Genomic DNA, 22,960 nt, shown 5'->3' with positions numbered 1-22,960 from the left:
GATGGGATCCCCTGAAGGTCTTCCAGTGGATTTTTTTTTGTGTAAATTTTTATTTTTATGTGCTTGCCCTTCCCTGGGCCTGACTCAATCCTCAGCGGCACTTTGGCGAGGATTGCATTTGCCGCTGAGATTGGGAGCTGCCGCCCAGATTCACGGCGTAAGTCTCTTTTTTGTTGCCGGTCGGTCTTTCAAGGACTTTTTTACAAAACTCCTGCTTCAAATGGTGCAGCTAAAAGGTCGGTCAGGATTGTCAAGGAGGTTTTGCGAAAAAAAGTTCTACAGACTGGATAATCGGTGAGCATGAAGCACAGGTTAGCAAATTGTTTTTCAAATACATGACTACGCCTCATTCTATAACAGGCTACACACCTGCTGAATTATTGATGAAGCGTAGGCTGAGGACACGTCTTAGTTTATTGCAACCAAACTTGTCTGATAAGGTAGAGAAGGCACAATTGGTGCAGAAACGTCATTATTATTTTGGTACTAAATTGCAGAGCTTTCAGGAGGGTGATCAGTTCAGAGTTCTCAGTCTGTTGGAAAGGGCAAGTTCACGCAAATGGTACAATTATTCAGGTATGTGGTGCCAAGCAGTACTTGATCAAAATTGGTGAATATATCAGGAAGATTCATATGGATCAAATGTTGCTAGCGAGTGATGCACCTTCGGTACCACGAGTAGATAATTATGAGCCTTACTTGGATGATGATCAGAGTCAGTTGGCAGGTCCAAGTACTTCAACGGACACAATGGTCACAATGTCCATATCCCCACCAACTCAGATACAGCCGACTGAAGGCGGTTTTGCAGGAATGGGACAATCTCGCAGAGGCTCTGCACCTTCCGGGGGAGGCGGGGTGGAGTGGGGATTCAGTTGACAAGATCAATGAGGAAACGCAAACCAACTGGACAGGATATTGATAACTAGGAATATCAAGCTCTTAGGAGGAAGGCTAACACGAGGACGGATGAAAGGGTTCCAAGGAAACTCAAAAGGACACAGGAAGATAGAGGTCAGGAATCCTGGGCTACATGCCAGAAAACAGAAATTCCTCAAGATAGTCTCCGGAGTCAATTAAGAATATAGAACATGGGCATAGCCAGCCAACTGCAAAGAAATGGATGTCAGAGCAGGAGGAAGCTAAAAGGTTCCAACAAGATACTCAGGCTCAGCAGTCAAATTTGTAAAATTGTAATCATGATAAGTAATCTTTTGAAATATTGTATAAATACTTTGCTTCTAAAAAATGGGGAAGCAGTGTAATGTATGGTCACAGGTTTGTAGAGCTGTTGAGTTGTGAGTGGTTTAGCCAGTCACGTGATGTTCACAAGACTCAATAAAACCCCAGCCAGTTGGGTTTGGGGGGTCCACAATGAGGCAGTGGTTGTGAACTTGGTGAATGAACTGGTAATGTGTGATGTGATTGTTAAACCTTTTTCTAATAAACCAACTAGTTCTTAATAGCAATGTGTTGCAATGAATTCTTAAACAAAGAACCCATGAAGCAAATGCATTACAGGCAGAACTGTGGCAAATGGAATTCAATCCAATCTTGTTTTTTAGCTTTTATGCTGTCTTCCATTTCTCACAGAAATGACACACTCTACAACTGGAGTGGCCCAAAGTGAAATATTTATTCTGGCTAAGCGGCTGTTTAGCTAATTGAGCAGCATTGTTGCAGATGTTTTCTGAGTGGCCATTACAGTTGTGAATTTTTTTGCAAACCCAAGCATAGAATATGTTGGACATTCCTACAAATATAACTTAACTAAAGGGCAACAATTTCAAATCTCACACTGCCTGTGCGCAGTCTAATTTATTCTTACATTGCAGTGCTGCATTGCATTAGGTCATATTACTTTGCATTGCTGTTTCATAGATACATAGAAATTTACAGCGCAGAAGAAGGCCATTTTGGCTCATCGTGTCCACGCCAGCTGACAAAGATCCGCAAAGCCCTCGGTCAGCAGCCCTGAAGGTTACATATAAATCTATGAACAATGAACAATGGTGGAAAGGCAAGGAGCACCCAGCCCAACCAGTCCGCCTCACACAACTGCGACACCCCTTATACTGAAACATTCTACACTCCACTGCACTACACTACACTCAATACATTGTTTTACATTGCATCACATCGCATTACATTGTGCGCATTACATTGTGCTGTGTTTGATTATGTTGCTTTTTAAAAGATTTAGTTGTTAAAACATTATTTTAACGATAGTGTTGAACATTTTTTTTAAACCAGACTATCTCCGCAGTACTATGGTTGAGTAAATGAAAGGCATTTGAGACATTACTTCCAGGCTACTGTGGAAGTGAAACCATATTTTTACCAAAGGTCCGAGTGCAGCCATTTACTCTTGCAGAGCCATGGCACCATTTCATTACATCATTTCTAACCAATCAGCCCTCAGTCTATAGAAGAACAGAGTGGGGAAGGGGTATCATCCAAAAACAACAATATTGAAGCCCTTGCCATTGAAAATAATTGGAAGTTGCCCAAAATAATTTGTCAGAATGATGAAGTGAGGTAGGTATTCCCAGTCCACACTGTCCGCTTGAATAGGTAAATCGCGAATCCAATACCCACCATGTTTCATCCATTGATTTAACTGGTCATATAATTACAGGCTGTGAGCCTGCAAAGTTCAGCTCTTCCAAAAGGCTAGTGGGTGAAGACTCGGCCTTCAATGATCACAAGGACCCCGTGAGGATCAAACACAAAAAATAAGGGCAAGCAAAATCAATATCATACAGAATCCCTACCCAGTCAGAGTTCGAGGCCTGATGCTGTGATTTTTCATTTTCAGCTTTGCAAGCCTTCAAGATGGTTTTATATGTGCCTGTAAGCATAGGCTGTGTGGTATTGCAAAAAAAATGCTGCTTGAAAAGCAATTTGCCTGACTTCAGGTGGGCAGAAAAGTGGCAAATGGAATTGAAACCAGAGAAGTGTGAGGTAATGCATTTAGAGAGGGAAAACAAGGCAAGGAAATACACAATAAATGGTAGGATACTGAGACGTGTAGAAGACAGAGGGACCTTGGAGTGCATGTCCACAGATCCCTCAAAGTAGCAGGCCAGATAGGTAAGGAGGTTAAGAAGCCATACGGAATACTTGCCTTTATTAGGCGAGGCATAGAATACAAGAGCAGGGAAGTTACGCTTGAAATGTATAAAACACTAGTTAGCTAACAGCTAGAGTACTGCGTGCAGTTCTGGTCACCACATTACAGGAAAGATGTGATTGCACCAGAGAGGGTACAGTGGAGATTTATGAGCATGTTGCCTGGACAGGAGAATGTTAGCTATGAGGAAAGATTGGATAGGCTGGGTTTGTTTTCTTTGGAACAGAGGAGGTTGAGGGGAGTCCTTATTGAGGAGTATTCTGAAGGGCTTAGATAGAGTGGATAGGATGGATCTTTTTCCCTTAGCAGAGGGGTCAACAATTAGGGGGCATAGATTTAAAATAATTGGTAGAATGTTTACAGGGGATTTGAGGGGAAATTTCTTCACCCAGAGAGTGGTGTGGGTCTGGAATTTACTGCCTGAAAGGGTGATAGAGGCAGAAACCGTCACCACATTTAAAAAGTACTTGGATGTGTACTGAAGTGCCATAACCTACAGGGCTATGGACCAAGAGCCAGAAAATTGAATTATGCTGGATAGCTCTTTGTTGGCCGACGTGGGCTGAAATGGCCTCCTTCCGTGCTGTAAATTTCTATGATTCTATGAACAACACACAATGGTAGGCACTTGGGTGTTTTCGCCAATGTTCATGTAAAGTTTCTGTTAATGTGTTGTCAAACATTGAAATCTTTATTTTCAACACTTTGCCTTCATGGTAAGATTTGTATGCACCTGTGGAAATGGCTTAGTGAGTTGTAGTGAAAGGTGAGACATAAGGGTACCCCCTGCAATTCTGATGAGTGTGAAAGGAATGGTTTGGGTATTGTAGGGATGCTTCATGGTTTTGGTGTGGGCCGGTGCCAACCTGGCACATCATAGAAACATAGAAACATAGAAAATAGGTGCAGGAGTAGACCATTCGGCCCTTCGAGCCTGCACCACCATTCAATAAGATCATGGCTGATCATTCACCTCAGTACCCCTTTCCTGCTTTCCCTCCATACCCCTCGATCCCTTTAGCCCTAAGGGCCATATCTAACTCCCTCTTGAATACATCCAACGAACTAGCATCAACAACTCTCTGTGGTAGGGAATTCCGCAGGTTAACAACTCTCTGAGTGAAGAAGTTTCTCCTCATCTCAGTTCTAAATGGCTTACCCCTTATCCTTAGACTGTGTCCTCTGGTACTGGACTTCCCCAACATCGGGAACATTCTTCCTGCATCTAACCTGTCCAGTCCCGTCAAAATTTTACATGTTTCGATGAGATCCCCTCTCATCCTTCTAAACTCCAGTGGATACAGGCCCACTCGAGCCAGTCTCTCCTCATATGTCAGTCCTGCCATCGCTGGAATCAGTCTGGTGAACATTTGCTGCATTCCCTCAATAGCAAGAACATCCTTCCTCAGATTAGGAGTCCAAAACTGAACACAATATTCCAGGTGAGGCCTCACCAAGGCCCTGTACAACTGCAGTAAGAACTCCCTGCTCTTATACGCAAATCCCCTAGCTATGAAGGCCAACAAACCATTTGCCTTCTTCACCGCCTACTGTACCTGCATGCCAACTTTTAATGACTGATGTACCATGACACCCAGGTCTCGTTGCACCTCCCTTTTTCCTAATCTGCCGCCATTCAGACAATATTCTGCCTTTGTGTTTTTGCCCCCAAAATGGATAACCTCACATTTATCCACATTATACTGCATCTGCCATGCATTTGCCCACTCACCTAACCTGTCCAAGTCACCCTGCAGCCTCTTAGCGTCCTCCTCACAGCTCACACCACCACCCAACTTAGTGTCATCTGCAAACTTGGAGATATTACACTCAATTCCTTCATCTAAATCATTAATGTATATTGTAAATAGCTGGGGTCCCAACACTGAGCCCTGCGACACTCCACTAGTCACTGCCTGCCATTCTGAAAAGGACCCATTTATCCCGACTTTCTGCTTTCTGTTTGCCAACCAGTTCTCTATCCATGTCAGTACATTACCCCAATACCATGTGCTTTAATTTTGCACATGGACCTGGTCAAAAGCCTTTTGAAAGTCCAAATACACCACATCCACTGGTTCTCCCTTGTCCATGCTACCAGTTACATCCTCAAAAAATTAGAGATTTGTCAAGCAGGATTTCCCCTTCATAAATCCATGCTGACTTGGACCGATCCTGTAACTGCTTTCCAAATGCGCTGCTATTTCATCTTTAATAATTGATTCCAAAATTTTCCCCACTACTGATGTCAGGCTAACCGGTCTATAATTACCTGTTTTCTCTCTCCCTTTTTTAAAAAGTGGTTTTACATTAACTACCCTCCAGTCCATAGGAACTGATCCAGATTCGTCAGACTGTTGGAAAATGATCACCAATGCATCCACTATTTTTGGGCCACTTCCTTAAGTACTCTGGGATGCAGACTATAAATCCCGGGGATTTATTGGCCTTCAATCCTATCAATTTCCCTAACACAATTTCACGCCTAATAAGGATTTCCTTCAGTTCCTCCTTCTCACTAGACCCTCGGTCCCCTAGTATTTCCGGAAGGTTATTTGTGTCTTCCTTCGTGTAGACAGAACCAAAGTATTTGTTCAACTGGTCTGCCCTATTATAAATTCACTGAATCTGACTGCAAGGGACCTACATTTGTCTGCACTAATCTTTTTCTCTACACATATCTATCGAAGCTTTTGCAGTCAGTTTTTATGTTCCCAGCAAGCTTCCTCTCATACTCTATTTTCCCCCTCCTAATTAAACCCTTTGTCCTCCTCTGCTGAATTCTAAATTTCTCCCAGTCCTCAGGTTTGCTGCTTTTTCTGGCCAATTTATATGCCTCTTCCTTGGATTTAACACTATCCTTAATTTCCCTTGTTAGCCATGGTTGAGCCACCTTCCCCATTTTATTTTTACTCCAGACAGGGAGGTACAATTGTTGAAGTTCATCCATGTGATCTTTAAATGTTTGCCATTGCCTATCCACCGTCAACCCTTTAAGTATTATTCGTCAGTCTATCCTAGCCAATTCACGTCTCATACCATCGAAGTTACCTTTCCTTAAGTTCAGGATCCTAGTCTCTGAATTGACTGTGTCACTTTCCATCTTAATAAAGAATTCTACCATATTATGGTCAATCTTCCCCAAGGGGCCTCACACAATAAGATTGCTAATTAGTCCTTTCTCATTACAGATCACCCAGTCTAGGATGGCCAGCCCTCTAGTTGGTTCCTCGACATGTTGGTCTAGAAAACCATCCCTAATACATTCCAGGAAATCCTCCTCCACCGTATTGCTACCAGTTTGGTTAACCCAATCCATATGTAGATTAAAGTCGCCCATGATAACTGCTATACCTTTATTGCACGCATCTCTAATTTCTTGTTTGATGCTGTCCCCAAACTCACTACTACTGTTTGGTGGTCTGTACACAATTCCCACAAGCGTTTTTTGCCCTTTGGTATTCCGCAGCTCCACCCATACAGATTCCACATCATCCAAGCTAATATCCTTCCATACTATTGCGTTAATTTCCTCCTTTTCCTTTCTGTCGCTCTTTTCTGAATATTGAATACCCCTGGATGTTGAGTTCCCAGCCTTGGTCACCCTGGAGCCATGTATCCGTGATGCCAATTATATCATATTCATTAATTGCTGCCTGTGCAGTTAATTTGTCCACCTTACGACGAATATTCCTCGCATTGAGGCACAGAGTCTTCAGGCTTGTCTTTTTAACACACTTTGCCCTTTAGAATTTTGCTGTAATGTGGCCCTTTTTGATTTTTGCCTTTGGTTTTTCTGCCCTCCACTTTTACTTTTCTTCTTTCTATCTTTTGCTTCAGTCCCCATCCTACTTCCCTCTGTCTCCCTGCGTTAGTTCCCATTCCCCTGCCATATTAGTTTAACCCCTCCCCAACAGCACTAGCAAACACTACCCCTAGGACATTGGTTCCGGTCCTGCCCAGGTGCAGACCGTCCAGATTGTACTGGTCCCACCTCCCCCAGAACCAGTTCCAATGTCCCTGAAATTTGAAACCCTCCCTTTTGCACCACTCCTCAAGTCACATATTCATCTGAGCTATCCTGTGATTCCTACTCTGACTAGCATGTGGCACTGGTAGCAATTCTGAGATTACTACCTTTGAGGTCCTACTTTTTAATTTATCTCTTAGCTTGCTAAATTGACCTTGTAGGACCTCATCCTGTTTTTTTACCTATATCGTTGGTACCTATATGCATCATGAAAACTGACTGTTCACCCTCCCCCTCCAAAATGTCCTGCAACCTCTCCAAGACATCCTTGACCCTTGCACCAGGGAGGCAACATACCATCCTGGAGTCTCGATTGTGGGTGCAAAAATGTTTATCTATTCCCCTTACAATAGAATCCCCTACCACTATAGCTCTCGCACTCTTTTTCCTGCCCTCCTATACAGCAGAGCCACCCACGGTGCCATGGACTTGGCTGCTGCTGCCCTTCCCTGATGAGTCATCCCCCCAACAGTACCCAAGGCAGTGTATCTATTTTGGAGGGGGATGACCGCAGGGGACCCCTGCACTATGTTCCTTCCACTGCTCTTCCTGTTGGTCTCCCATTCCCTATCTGTTTGTGTAACCTTTACCTGCGGTAAAACCAACTCACTAAACGTGCAATTCACTGCATCCTCAGCATTGTGGATGCTCCAGAATGAATCCATCCACAGCTCCAGTGCCGCAATGCGGTCTGTCAGGAGCTGCAGCAGGATACACTTCCCACACATGTAGTCGCCAGGGACACTGGAAGCGTCCCTGAGTTCCCACATGGCACAGGAAGAGCATGACACATGTCCGGGCTCTCCTGCCATGACTTAACCCCTAGATTAACTTAATTTGGCAACAACAATGATAAATGTTACCTACTGATAAAGGAAAAGAAAAAGAAAAACTACTCACCAATCACCAGCCAATCACTTACCCGCTTGGCTGTGACATCACCTTTCGACTTCTTTCTGCTTCTTTGTTTACCTTCTTCCCCTGCTGCAGCTGCACTGGCTGGCCTCTCCGACTGTTGGGTCTTTTATAGGTCTCCACCATCTCCCCGGACGCGCGCTGCTCCGAACTCCTGCCTCTCTGACTGTTGAGCCTTTGGTAGCCAGGGTGTACAGCATCAAGTGAAGTAAATCTGGCCATGGTGAGGCCATCCCTGGCACACCGAGCAGTAATGTGGTCAGGTGCTGATGCCTGTGTCCTGTGCAGCATCAGGTGATTGCGGAGAAGGTTGGTGTTGTTGTTGGTACTGCTGGTGTGCCTGTTGCTGCTGGTGTTGGGGCTAACTGTGGTAGGATTCTGAGGACCAAGGTGAGATTTTTTTCATGGTCTCTGATGCTGATGGAATAGATGACAGGTGAGGTTGAGATAACAGAAGCGAACTGTCGATGGTGAGAAAGGTTGTTCCAATGAAGTGACACTGGATAGAGAGTTTGCTCCAAATACTTGAAAGCTGCATATAGCTCAATCTGTCTTCCAAATGCAGCAAGCAACAGCTTCTAACCTTGGAAAGTGAACACCTATGAAATGGGAGCTTTTATAGACCATTTGCAGCTGTCAAGTTAAGAAATCATCCCATGCTGACACAACTCCCGACCTCCTTACCTGACGTGATCCCCGAGCAGTGAGGAAGCTGTTTACGAACTGTTAAAATCTAAAGGTGAGCTTAAAATAGTTTTTAATTGCCTGTTAACAAGCTCTTAATAATCTAAATTGCCCCTCCCGCCTCTTGGTGTTCAGCGCTGACAGACCCGATATCTGGGAGACTGGTGTGGAGGCAGGTTGACAGCGGGGTCATGACCCGCAGTCAATGATTTCAAATTTCACAGCTGATCCACCTCTGACCCCGTCCTCTCAGCGGCAGTAAAATTCTGGCCAGTATGTCTGATAGAACCATTTGGCATAAGCTTGTATTTAACCCTGCTGTTTAGTACAAGGCTCTTTCAATTGGTCGTTCTATCTTGTACAAATTCCTATTTTAATAGGGAGAAGCTCTGTCAGAAATCACTGCACCAATCTATCTATACTTTGAAGGATATGTTCTTTATTCTAAAGAAAAGCTCATGCTAATCAAATTAACCAAGCTTCCATAAGTCAATAAGACAACAGTACTATCCCTACAACTCAAATGTTGTAAACATCTGTTACGTAACCTACCAAAGTAGCCCAGTATTGGTCTCTCTTCATTATGGAGGCAAAGCAAGAAAATCAAGAGACCAAATGCAACTGAGCAGAAGAGGTACCTAACAAGAGTATACCTGACAAGAAGAAAGCAAGAAAGAGATTGGGAAAAGTCATGACAAAAAACTTCAAACTTGGGGAAATGAGGGCGACTGTTTTGGAGCTCCAGAAGTTTGGGAAACGTAGGACATGCCTGAAAGAAATACTGAAGTATCAATTGTCGAGGATATACTATCAATTAAATTGATATAAGAACAAGCTATTATTGTCGATGATATTCTGGTGAGAGAAAGCATCGCAACCCAAACAAAGACACTGGTCAATCCATTTTACAACTTACTTAAATATTGTAAGAGGATCTTTTAGCAAAATAAAGTTTCATATCGATAGGGTTTTTAAAACAACATGTAAAAGAGTCCCTTTGTAATTAAGTTAATATATCAATGTACATTAGATCTAACTAGTGCAATTTATTTGTTTCAGTATATTGAATTTATTTCATAAGAAAATAACTTGCAATTTTTAAGCTGCACAATAATGTTTTTTAGATATTCACTAATGATTTACATTTATGAAATGCTTGGCTGCCATGCCATTTGTTTTCATTCCCTCTCAGGGTCACAATGAAGTTGCCTACCAACTGAAAGAAAACAAACAAAACCTTCACTGAGCTTTTTCATATATTTTTCATGTGAACTTGGAAAGTGAAGGAGATTTGGAAGGCAGCAGTCTTTTTCTTTTTGGGAATGGGGAAAAAAGTTGCATTATATGATACCATGAAAGGTACATCAAGTAAAATCCAGTTTTATAATTATGACAGAGTGTATCAATTGGTGTGAAAGGCTAACCATTGTAGATGTGCTGCAACTCACTTCCTTGTGGTTCTTTACAATCTAAGCATTTACAGACAACACTTTTAATTCTGAATGTTATGTCACTGTTTCATATTGTTCTAATTAAATCTAATAAAAAAACAAGTACAAGCATTTCTAAAGAGAAATTAAACCACAAAATATGTTCCAATAATTTTAAATTCTTATTCCCTCCTGTTCTTCCATACAGTCTGAACATTTGTTTAGAACACTTGTCATCCTGAAGATTTAATGAGCTAGAGGTTGCGTAGTGCCTCTTTTAAAGGAGCACAAAATCATCGCTGGGCGCTGAAGTTTCGTGCCTCTTAAAAAATTCAAATTACCGCCCCCGGAAGGAAATGGAGCGCTAAATCCAGTACTCCCCTTCCTTCTTGGAGTGCAAACGGGGCGACATCCCAGCAGCGCTGCACACTGGGCCACATCCGAGGGGCTCTTCCCTCCTATACAGCATACTCTGCGAATGAAAAAGGGCCCTGGACCACCATGGTGCGGGGGGGAGGGGCAGGTGCACGATCAGGCAATTACGGCCAGAACCCTATGAAGAAAACGGAACAGCAGCGGGAAATCCAAGGTAAGTTGTTTTTAAATTTTCTATCGGACCCCTCGCTTTTAATTTTCGCCCCGGTAGTGGCCGGCCGTCCAATCCACGCTTCCTGCAGCTGTCGGTGCTTTCGCCCGGCGCTGCTGCAGGGGCAAAAGTAAATTTCGGGGCTGGGGTGATGTGCGGCGATGACATAGTGCTACCGCTAAATACCTGCCCAATATAGCGGGAATCGTTGCCAGTGCCATGCCCAGGTGCGCAAATGTACCGAATTTCTAGCCCAAATTCTTTTTTCAGAAAATGAAAGATTTGTTTCATGAAAGAATTTATTGTTTAATCAAAGGCTGATTGAACATGTCACGAAAGAAGGGGCAGGAAATAAAATGCAAGCGTAAAATATCTGCAGGAGCTATAAATTCTCTCCCATGTAACTAGAGTTGGCAACTCTGGTTGTACATATTCCTGGAGGTTTCATCACGTCCTGTCCCCACACTCTCGTTCTTGTTTGCCCAACATATGGCGTATAGCCTTCCCACGCCAATCGGAACAGGTATAGGCTCTTTATTATCTGATTGGATGATTCTTGACAGTCCATCAATCAGCATTTTTCCCATGTCCAATATTTTTATAACTAGTAAACAAAAGTGTTTGAAGACTTTTTTAACGCCTCTATGATTTTTCTCCTGGGTTACTTGCAGCAGTATCTTGAAGATTAGTTTTAAATTCCTGGAGTCTCAAGGACAATCCTTGAAGGTTGGTAATCCTACATCTAATTCTTTCAGGTTTGTGATGCTGAGTAGAGAAGCACAGTATAGAGGCAAATCATTTTGTTGGGGAGAATTAAAATCACAGGTTGAATACAACCTTTTAGATAAGATCAGCATTGGAAGAGGCCACGCAACAGGTTTGCAGTGGTGATTTTGGTTGTAGATTGACACGTGGCAAGGAGAAATCTACATACGGGGATGAATATAATTTAATGTGCAAATAACAAACCTACTGCCGGTTGTAACTATTCCAAAAACATATAGCAAATCAAGAAAAGAAAAAAAGGTTGGTACTTCTCTTATACCAAGGCATATTGAAACCAGCTATGAAAGAAAATGAAGTCCATTTTGTAAGTAGTTTGTCAATGACAGCACAGTATGAATTATATGTATTTTAGACGTGTGGGCCAAGTTTACACTGTAATTGGGGCGTTTCTCACATACTGTTTGACAAAGCACTAAAGAATGGGCTGTGGGAATTTCTGTGCAGGAAGTCATACAGTTAGTCATTGTTTTACGTGAATGTAGAACAGATAAACAATTGTAATGTCAAATCAAACTACAGCACTGCGAAGGTACACAATAACTAAGTTGAACTGAGCAGACAGTTAATTAACAAATCATAAGAACTAGTTGGAAAATATATCGGCCAAGAAAGAACATGTTTAAGAAAAGTTTATTTTTTAGCCCAGAGATGGATGGTATGTGCAGCTGGTGTGCAACCACAGGCAGCTCATCATGCAGGTGACTGCCTATTATCCTGGTAGTAGTCACAATTCCATCATTCTGCAGTAGTCCTCCGTGCCAATGTATTTGAACCAGCACGCCAAGTAAAAAACTGGATACTGAGCAACAAGGGTTATCCATTCAAGACGTGGTTAATGACTCAGGTCCGGAACCCACGGACACATGCACAGCAGGGCCTAATGTGAGAGCCATGCTGCCACAACTAATATTATAGAGCAGACCAAAAAGCTTCCTGAAGCAACACTTCCGCTGCTTGGACTACGCTGCAGTACTCAGCTGAGCTGGTATCAAGATTTGTGGTGTATGTTGGATACTGTACAACCTGGCCATTGTGAGGGAGCAGCCCTTGCCACCACCAAAAGGCATGAAACTGCAGGAGCATGAGAATGAGAAGGTGGAGGAGGAAGTGCAACAGGAAGTGGAGAAACAGGAAGAGGAAGGGAGGCTACAATGTAGACAGTCCCTTTCTGCTCGGGCGCTATGTAATGAAATAATACATGAGTGATACCAGTAACCTCAACCACACCTCCCATTCACCAACAGTTCCACGCTCCTAACCTTTCCTCTATCACTGACCATCACATTGTCCTTTTTCCAACAACACAAAAATAACCACCAAAAAATGCACATTCCAATCCAAATTTATTAATTCAATAATTACATTATGGAAACAAAGTAAACTAATCACCCTTATGCATACCCTTAGTGTGCCTTTTGCCTCTCCTACTGCTCCTACATCATCATCATAGGCAGTCCCTCGAAATTGAGGAAGACTTTCTTCCACTCTCAAAGTAAGTTCTCAGGTACAGCCAATGTGGGAATTACAGTCTCTGTCACAGGTGGAGCATAGAAACATAGAAACATAGAAACATAGAAACATAGAAAATAGGTGCAGGAGCAGGCCATTCAGCCCTTCTAGCCTGCACCGCCATTCAATGAGTTCATGGCTGAACATGAAACTTCAGTACCCCCTTCCTGCTTTCTCGCCATAACCCTTGATCCCCCGAGTAGTAAGGACTTCATCTAACTCCCTTTTGAATATATTTAGTGAATTGGCCTCAACTGTGGTAGAGAATTCCACAGGTTCACCACTCTCTGGGTGAAGAAGTTTCTCCTCATCTCGGTCCTAAATGGCTTACCCCTTATCCTCAGACTGTGACCCCTGGTTCTGGACTTCCCCAACATTGGGAACATTCTTTCTGCATCTAACCTGTCTAAACCCGTCAGAATTTTAAACGTTTCTATGAGGTCCCCTCTCATTCTTCTGAACTCCAATGAATACAAGCCCAGTTGATCCAATCTTTCTTGATAGGTCAGTCCCGCCATCCCGGGAATCAGTCTGGTGAACCTTCGCTGCACTCCCTCAATAGCAAGAATGTCCTTCCTCAAGTTAGGAGACCAAAACTGTACACAATACTCCAGGTGTGGCCTCACCAAGGCCCTGTACAACTGTAGCAACACCTCCCTGCCCCTGTACAAGAGAGTGGTTGAAGGAAAGGGTGGGTGGGGAGCCTGATTTTCAGCTCACTCCTTGCACTGTCTGCGCTTAATTTCTGTCACAGGTGGAGCATAGAAACATAGAAACATAGAAACATAGAAACATAGAAAATAGGTGCAGGAGCAGGCCATTCAGCCCTTCTAGCCTGCACCGCCATTCAATGAGTTCATGGCTGAACATGAAACTTCAGTACCCCCTTCCTGCTTTCTCGCCATAACCCTTGATCCCCCGAGTAGTAAGGACTTCATCTAACTCCCTTTTGAATATATTTAGTGAATTGGCCTCAACTACTTTCTGTGGTAGAGAATTCCACAGGTTCACCACTCTCTGGGTGAAGAAGTTTCTCCTCATCTCGGTCCTAAATGGCTTACCCCTTATCCTCAGACTGTGACCCCTGGTTCTGGACTTCCCCAACATTGGGAACATTCTTTCTGCATCTAACCTGTCTAAACCCGTCAGAATTTTAAACGTTTCTATGAGGTCCCCTCTCATTCTTCTGAACTCCAATGAATACAAGCCCAGTTGATCCAATCTTTCTTGATAGGTCAGTCCCGCCATCCCGGGAATCAGTCTGGTGAACCTTCGCTGCACTCCCTCAATAGCAAGAATGTCCTTCCTCAAGTTAGGAGACCAAAACTGTACACAATACTCCAGGTGTGGCCTCACCAAGGCCCTGTACAACTGTAGCAACACCTCCCTGCCCCTGTACAAGAGAGTGGTTGAAGGAAAGGGTGGGTGGGGAGCCTGATTTTCAGCTCACTCCTTGCACTGTCTGCGCTTAATTTCTGCATGGTCTCAGCGACGAGACTCGAGATGCTCAGCGCCCTCCCGGATGCTCGTCCTCCACTTTGGACGGTCTTGGGCCAAGGATTCCCAGGTGCCGGTGGGGGTGTTGCACTTCATCAAGGACGCTTTGAGGGTGTCCTTGAAATGTTTCCTCTGCCCACCTGGGCTTCGCTTGCCGTGTAAGAGTTCTGAGTAGAGCGCTTGCTTAGGGACTCTCGTGTTGGGCATGCGGACGATGTGGCCCACCCAACGGAGCTGGTCGAGTGTGGTCACTGCTTCGATGCTGGGGATGTTGGCCTGAGCGAGAACACTGACGTTGGTGTGTCTATCCTCCCAGTGGATTTGCAAGATCTTGTGGAGGAAGCACTGGTGGTACTTCTCCAGCGCTTCGAGATGTCTGCTGTAAATAGTCCCCGTCTCTGAGCCGTATAGGAAGGTGGGTATCACTACTGCCCTGTAGTTCATAAGCCTGGTGCCAGATTTGAGGTCCTGGTCTTCAAACACTCCCATCCTCATGTGACCGAAGGCTGCGCTGGCACACTGGAGGTGGTGTTGGACTTCATCATCAATGTCTGCCCTTGCTGATAGTGGGCTCCTGAGGTATGGAAAATGGTCCACGTTGTACAAGGCCGAGCCATGGATTTTGATGACCAGGGGGGCAGTTCTGTGTGGCGGGGTCAGGTTGTGGAGGACCTTTATCTTACGGATGTTTAGTGTAAGGCCCATGCTTTCATACACCTCGGTGAAGGTGTTAACGATGGCTTGGAGCTCAGCCTCAATGTGTGCAGACGCAAGCATCGTCCGCCTCCTGTAGTTTGATGACAGAGGATGGGCCGACCTTGGATCTAGACTGGAGGTGGCAAATGTTGAACAGGTTCCCATTGGTTCTATAGTTTAACTCCACTCCAGTGGGAAGCTTATTGAGAGTGAGCTGCAGCATTTCAGCAAGGAAGATCGAGACGAGCGTTGGTGCGATGATGCAGCCCTGCTTGACCCTGGTCTGGACATGAAAAATGAAGTTTTTAAAATGAAGTTCGGGACCTGGAATGTCAGGACCCTCATGGACAACCCCAACAGTGCACTGTTATCGTTGCCCAGGAACTCAGATGCGTCGACATTGACTTTGTTCCACTAAGTGAGACCCGGCAGACAGGAAGGCCAGCTCAAAGAACAAGGTGGTGGTTACACCTTCTTTTGGAAAGGCAAACCAGAAGAAGAACACTGCCTCCATGGAATTGGCTTCGCCATCAAGAATGAGCTGGTGGGCCATCTCAAAGACACCCCCTGCAGGATAAGCGAACGTCTCATGACTCTCCGGCTCACCCTCTCCCGGAACTAGTGTGCCACAGTCATCAGCGCGTACACCCCAACACTCGATGCAACACTAGATGAGACCAAAGAGGAATTCTTCTCCAGCCTCGAACAATCCCTGTCCTGAGTCCCTACGGACGACATGTTGATCCTCCTTGGCGATTTCAACGCCAGAGTCGGTAAGGACACAGACCTCTGGGGAGGTGTGATCGTCAGAAAGGGGGGTCGGGAAAACTTACTCCAGCGGTACCCTGCTCCTGACAAAATACCTAGAACATGACCTTGTCATCACTAACAACTTGTTCTGTCAAAGGGACAAGTACAAGGCATCATGGCAACACCCTTGCTCCAAGCACTGGCATTTGCTTGTCCGAGCGAGGGACCGCAATGATGTGAGCATCACCCGTGCAATGACAGGAGCCAAGATGCTGTAATCATGAACAGCTTCAAAAAGGGGATGCCTGACTGCGGTAACTACAGAGGAATCCACTCCATCATTAACATCATATAGCCCCAAAACAGAAACAATGCCACAGGAAAATCAATGCTGGGGCACTCAAAGCCCCAGTTAAGAAAGCCCTATACAGCCAGCACCTCACTGCCAACCTGGCAACCCTCGATGACCCCGAGATACAGAGTGCCCACAGCGCCTGGTCTGCCCTCAAGGCCTCCATAACCAGCGCCTGCGAGGAGATGTTCGGGTCACTTTACCAGGAAACACCAAGACTGGTTTGATGAGAACGCCCAGGAGATCCAAGAGCTAATAAGCCACAAGCGCAAGGCATTTCTGAACTTAAAGCAGCAACCCAATTCGGGAGCAACAAAGCAACAAAGCAGCTCTACAGGTGGCTGAAGGCCGAGGTCCAACAAAAAACCCGCAACCTAAAGAATAGATGGTGGGTGGAGAAAGCACAGGAAATTCAGCAGCTGGCCAACAATCGTGATGTGCAAGGATTCTTCAGCTCAGTCAAGACCACCTATGGCCCAAGCACCCAAGGCCCCACCCCACTGCTGGCCAAAAATGGAGAGGCACTCATTAAGGACATTGAGGCAGTCAGTGCTCGCTGGAAGGAGCACTTTAAAGATCTCCTTAACCGAGACTCTGCCTTCGACGCAAGTGTCCTCGATTCCATCCCGCAGCATACGACCCGCCACCATCTCAGCAAACCCTGTAGAAAAGGCCATCCGTCAGCTCCAGAACAACAAGGCATCAGGAGCAGATGGAATCCCCGCCGCGGCACTAAAGTATGGTGGAGAAGCACGAATGCATGACCTCATCTCATCTGGAAGGAGGAGACCATGCCGGGTGATCTCAGAGATGCTGTAATCATGACCAGCTTCAAAAAGGGGATGCATGACTGCAGTAACTACAGAGGAATCTCCCTACTATCAGCCACTAAGAAAGTCATCGCAAGAATCCTCCTCAGTCGTCTTCTCCCTATGGCTGAAGAGCTCCTTCCAGAGTCACAATGTGAATTCCTGTCCGCTAAGGGGTACAACGGACAAGATCTTCACTGCGCAACAACTACAAGAGAAATGCAGGGAATAGCATCAATCCTTGTACATGGTCTTCTATGACCTTGCAAAGGCCTTTGACACTGTTAACCGTGAGGGACTATGGAGCGTCCTCCTCCATTTCGGTTGCCCCCAAAAGTTTGTCACCATCCTCCACCTGCTCCACAAAGACATGCAAGCCGTGATCATGCTCCGACAAGGTGCTTTGCCAGTGGCTGCATAATGGGTGATGGAAGGCTGCTGATCTTCAATTGAGGAGACTGCAGGTGGCCTTGGAGGGTGACCTTGAGCAGCTCTGAACTTCAGATTGCACCATCTTGGCATTGGCGACAGCAGTCTGAGCTGGCTGGCCTTCAGGCAACAGCAAGGACACTAGCGAAGTGGCAGGGGTGGGAGCAGTGAATGCTGTCATCCTGAAAGAGGTTTGTGCTCCATGGAGCCACTGCTACTCTTGGAGAACAGATTGATACACAGCTGTAATGCCCAGGAAGCCCCTTTGAACAGTGGTATCCAGAGCCATGATTGCAGCGGTCTGATCTTCCACTGCAGCACTCAGACCTTTGATAGAAGCTGTGTTGCAATGGAAGCTGTGACATCAAATGCTGCATCATGGTGGGCTCCACAGATGTGCTGATGGAGGTGACGCCCATGTTGGAAAGGATGGGCTCCAAAGTCTGTGCAAAGCTCTGTGCCAGGTTGGTGCTGGACTTCTCCATGCTCCTTGACATTGAGCATAGGCTTTCTGCTGGGGTTTCGAGTACACCAAGCATTTCGATATGTAAACCCATCAGACTTATTCTGTAGCCTGGCCCATCTAAGTCCTCATCTGAGGCTTTTGCAGCAGAACTAGTATGCGACCTCGCCTTCTGGCGAGCTGGCAACTGCGCTATCTTTTCCTCCCATCCTGGCTCCTGCACACCAGTGTCTCACCATGTGCAGATCCCTCCTCTATCCGAGCCTCTAAAATATGTGCAATGCCAGTATCTGAGCTGGTGGCTGTGAGTGTAAGATTGAGTGACCGTGTCTGTTCATCTTCACTTTCTTCTTCCTCTTCCACCACTGACTGGGAAGACACCAGTTCTTGGATTTCTGAAATTAAAAAAGAACAGGAGTTGGGTAGTAGTGAGGGGGGGATGAGAAAGTAAGAAGTGTGTGCTTACATCATCTGCAGCTTCTAATCAGAAGAGATTGATGGATGAAGGAAAAGTGAGATAAGAGGAGGATTAAGTAGGCAGATACTGTCATCGTCAATCACTTCAGCACCGCAAGTGGCCATGGCCTCAGTGATGCCCCTTCCCATGATGGCCATCACTGTCTCTTCCATGGGGCTTAAAATATGCAGGTGTGCTTCCTGTTCTCTTCCTGTTCTCTTCATCTGCCTGCTGTTATGCACCATCTTATCCTGCAAGAAAGAAGGAAGTGTATCAATGAGTTCCCTGCAATATGTTTGGGTGATGTGGATGTCATGGTTGAATAGCTGTACGAGCTATGATTTGTGGATGTGAGGCTTGCAACAGTATGTGAGAGTGAGGTAAAGCATATGAATTTTAGGATTGAGTCGTGATTGATAGAGATTGTTGATGGATTGGTGATGAAGGTGTAGTGAATTAAGCAATGGATGAGGCTAGTGGTGCAGTTGATAGGATATGCCATTTGGCAATGAACTCACTCACCTTGACAACTCGTGTGAGATCATTAAACTTCTTTCTGCACTGCATCCATGTTCTAGGAGCAACACTCCTTGCATTGACCTCCGCTGCTACTCCTGAGCATGTGTCTGGAGGGCCTCCTGTCCCCCTGCAAATACAGGACATCGCTCCTCTCCACCTCATCCACCAAGACCTGCAGTGCAGTTTCCGAAAACCTTGGTGCACACTCTCTTGAATGTTTAGCCATTGCCCAAAGTATCAGAGCACTCAGTTTACAAATGACTCACAGCACTTCTTGCAGCCACAATGCAGTTCTCCTTTAACAGGTGCAGGCTGTCTTTAAGCTGTGTTAGCCACTTGCGATATCGGGTACCCTGCTAATGCATGCTGCCAGTGCTATCCGCACTATTCATGCTAATGAACAGTGCAGTTAACGTTGGCTGTACGCAACAATCCTGAAACGGTGATGGAGGCAAACTCAATTGTGGCTTTCAAAAGAGAGTTAGATAAGTACCTGAAGGTAAAGAATTTGTAGGGCTACAGGGAAAGGGCAGGGAAATGGGAATAGCTGAAGTGCTCTTGCAGAGAGCCAGCACGCGTTCGACAGGTCAAATGGCCTTCTTCCATTCTGCAACCATCCATGATTCTGTTGATCATGTAAAACAGCAGGTCTTATCCAATTTAACCCCAATATTTTTAGTTTTCCAACATAGTTACATCAAGGAACAGTGAGATAATGGAGGTACCATGGTATACATATTGATGCTGCAATGTGCTGTGCCATAGAATAGAAGGACATTGCACACTGACTGATGCACAACCTGCTATTTTGGATGTCGCCGCTCCTTTTAACGTACGTTCAGCTGTACGACAGGCCCTCTACCAGCGCTTCTTAAAGGGACACATGCAACTTTCAGGTAAGTTTAGAATTTTACTGTTGTACTGGTTTCTTTGGGCTAGACCTTCGTCATATATCCGCCTATTTACCGCCGAGATTCAGTTTCCCGCCCATATTTCATTATAAATGGAAACTAACGGCCAATTATTGCCCATTTATCGCCGACAGAACTTTTGGCATACAATTAATGCCAGGAATGAGCTGAACCGCCCGCTCATATTTTTTTAAATTTGACGTCATCACTCGCACACCGCCCAGAAGACTGTTTATAATGGAACCAACGCCCATATACTGCCCAGATTATCGCTGAGCGCTACTTTTGGCATTTCGCCCATATACCGCCCAGATTATTGCTGAGCGCTACTTTTGGCATTTCGCCCATATACCGCCCAGATTATTGCTGAGCGCTACTTTTGGCATTTCGCCCATATACCGCCCAAATGATCGCTCACCCAAAAAGACACAAGAAAAGCTGCACTCACCTGACCGTAACCCAGCGGTATGGAACCATTTTGTAAATCGGAGGACTTTTAATAAAGGGCTGCTTTAAGTTGATGGTAGCATTGAAGTAATTTAAAGGGCGGTTTAAAATCTTGACCATCATCTAATCACATTGTGGTAAATTTTGAGTTTGTAGAGGACAATTTAATAATTTTGAAGACATATTAGGGCATTTATAGTAATGGGGCCTGTAATTTCTCAGCCAGTACTGATGACTACTCACATGCTGCAGAATAGAGATGGGAGAAGGTTCATTGAAGAGCATTGTGCCCAAAGAGGTGGCAGACTGCTGAGGAGGAGGAGACCTTACACCCAATGCATTTATAGGGATAAGCGATCATACCTGGACTTGTCTGATAACCCGTGCATTAGGAGGCCATCAGTGGGATGTGCCAGCTAATTAAAGGAGATCTGCAGCACCATCAGGACCGCATTGCCCATTGAGGTTAAGGTTACTGCGGCACTTTCCTTTTATGCATTGAGCTCATTTCAGGCCTCAGCTGGTGACATTTGCAACATCTCTCAGCATGCCACACATTGCTGCATTCGACAGGTGACTGAAGCCCTTTATGCTCATCGGATGGACTTTATAAACTTCCCTATGACCAGGGAGGCACAGAGTGAGATGACTTTGGTGTTCTCGAGAATAGCAAACTTCCCCAAGGTGCAGGGAGCAATAGATAGCATGCACATCACCCTGTAAGCACCTTTAGAGGATGCAGAGGTTTACTGTAACTGAAAGGGAGTTCACTCCCTTTGTACAGCTCGTTGTCGACCACAAGCAAATAATCATGGCAGTAAATGCAAATTTTCCAGGTAGCATTCATGATGCACACATCTTGCGCAAGAGCACTGTGTCTGACTTGTTTAAGAATTAGCCACAAGGTTACAGCTGGGGGATAAAGGATATGGCTTTGCCAGCTGGCTCATGACTCCCCTTGCGAAAGACTCGGACAGAAGCCGAGAAGCGTTACAACGAAAGCCAAATAGCCACACGCAATATTGTCAAAGACAATTGGAGTGCTTAAGCAGCGCTTCAGATGCCGGGACCACTCAAGAGGCAACCTACAATACCACTGTGAGCAGGTCACTGCTGCATAACTTAGCTATCAGGAGGGGCAAGAATTGCCACATGGGACTGCTGGTCCACCTCAGGAGAGAGGGGAGGCAGAAGAGGAGCAGGAAGAGGATGAGGACGAGGACCTCGGGGAGGACAATCAGTCTGGCGATGAACCCATGCCCCCACCCCACCCTACACCGCAGGAAAAGCCCCATGGTAGTTACACAGCTGCAAGACTGTTGCGTCAGCAGCTCATAAATGACCGCTTTGCATGATGTTACATTGATGATAGTTATAGTTGCGTTACGTTATGTTTCATCCTTGCCTGGCCTGTCCTTGCCATTGTTTGCAACCCTTGCATTGATGTTTAACTTTTCTGTTATTAGAAGAAACTGCACAACAATTGTAAGTTATATAAAAATCTTTAATAATTACACATTTAAAAAAAAGTTTTTAAACAAACTAAAGTGAAAAAACAAACATATACATTAAATAAATAATTGAATATAAACGTCCATCTCCCTCCCACCCCCAACAGTTAACAAATTTTTAATAACAATAATTTTTCAGGAACAATTAAAATATAACAGGACACAAACAACCACCCACACAGCCCCCCCCCAACAGTCAATAAATGTTTTAATAACAACCCCGCCAACAGTCAACAATACAAAAACAAGAATAAGGCCCCCCTACCTGTGGCCACGTTTTCCTCTGCCTCTACCTGGCCTGAACCCACCCTTTTCCCACACCCCCTTCTACCCGCCGTGGGGTCGGCGTAGGCGTTGGACCACTCGGGGTGCCCTGCTGCAAGATGCTTGGCCCCTTTACTTCCTCAATTGATGAGGACGTAGCCGCATGAACATTAGACCCCTGAGTTGAGCAGCCCGGTTGAGGCTCATCATCCTCCTCAGTTGTCTCCTCTGTGGTCAGCATGACCTGCACCAGAAGAGGTGATGCTCCAGGGGCCTCCACATTCCTGCGTTGCTCCTGGGGAGCCAGAAAACATCATTGAGGTTAGTAGAAGAGAAGGGGAGGCCAGGGTGATATGAGAATGCTTATGCTGCGCAGGCATATGTATGAGGAGCAACACTACTGCAATAAATATCACCGACAGATGTCACATAAAATTATCATCATGAGAGTACAGAAACTGCATGGCATTACAATGAGATTTCATGATCCCATCATTAATTACATAACATTACATCATTCATATATTATACTCAAATGGCATTAAATTACTTTAAATTAACAATGATTTATACATTACTCACGTGGCGCAACAACAGGATCAGCACCATCACGATGGCCGAACAATTATGCACACCAACAAGTGCTGAGGCCTGCTCCTCCAGGTTGGTTAATTGGTATAGGTCCTCCTGTTGCCTGCGCTCAGCGCGATTCTTAGATATCTTCCTCTGCAAAAGTGACAAGAGCATGGCATAAGTTAATTGCCTAGTTATTATTACAGATA

The 22,960-nt window shown here is 45.2% G+C and overlaps 1 protein-coding gene across 4 annotated transcripts in view; it reads left to right on the top strand.

Moving 5' to 3' along the window:
- fbxl7 (F-box and leucine-rich repeat protein 7) overlaps positions 1-22,960 on the top strand; it is a 772,156-nt gene that overhangs the window by 666,793 nt on the left and 82,403 nt on the right. Inside the window, exon 1 of one of the 4 annotated variants that reach the window (XM_070879885.1) lies at positions 19,892-19,941. The exons of the other annotated variants lie outside the window; for them this stretch is intronic. Within the exon in view, the coding sequence (XP_070735986.1) occupies positions 19,929-19,941 (13 nt within the window). The 5' untranslated portion in view covers positions 19,892-19,928. Of the gene's footprint in view, positions 1-19,891; positions 19,942-22,960 lie in introns of those variants that run through there. 4 annotated transcript variants of the gene reach the window in all.

The sequence above is a fragment of the Pristiophorus japonicus genome, chromosome 5, assembly GCF_044704955.1.
Source record: "Pristiophorus japonicus isolate sPriJap1 chromosome 5, sPriJap1.hap1, whole genome shotgun sequence".
In the NCBI taxonomy this organism is placed as follows: domain Eukaryota; kingdom Metazoa; phylum Chordata; class Chondrichthyes; family Pristiophoridae; genus Pristiophorus; species Pristiophorus japonicus.
The sequence above is the reverse complement of the archived record's forward strand: the minus strand, read 5'-3'. Positions and strand labels throughout refer to the sequence as shown.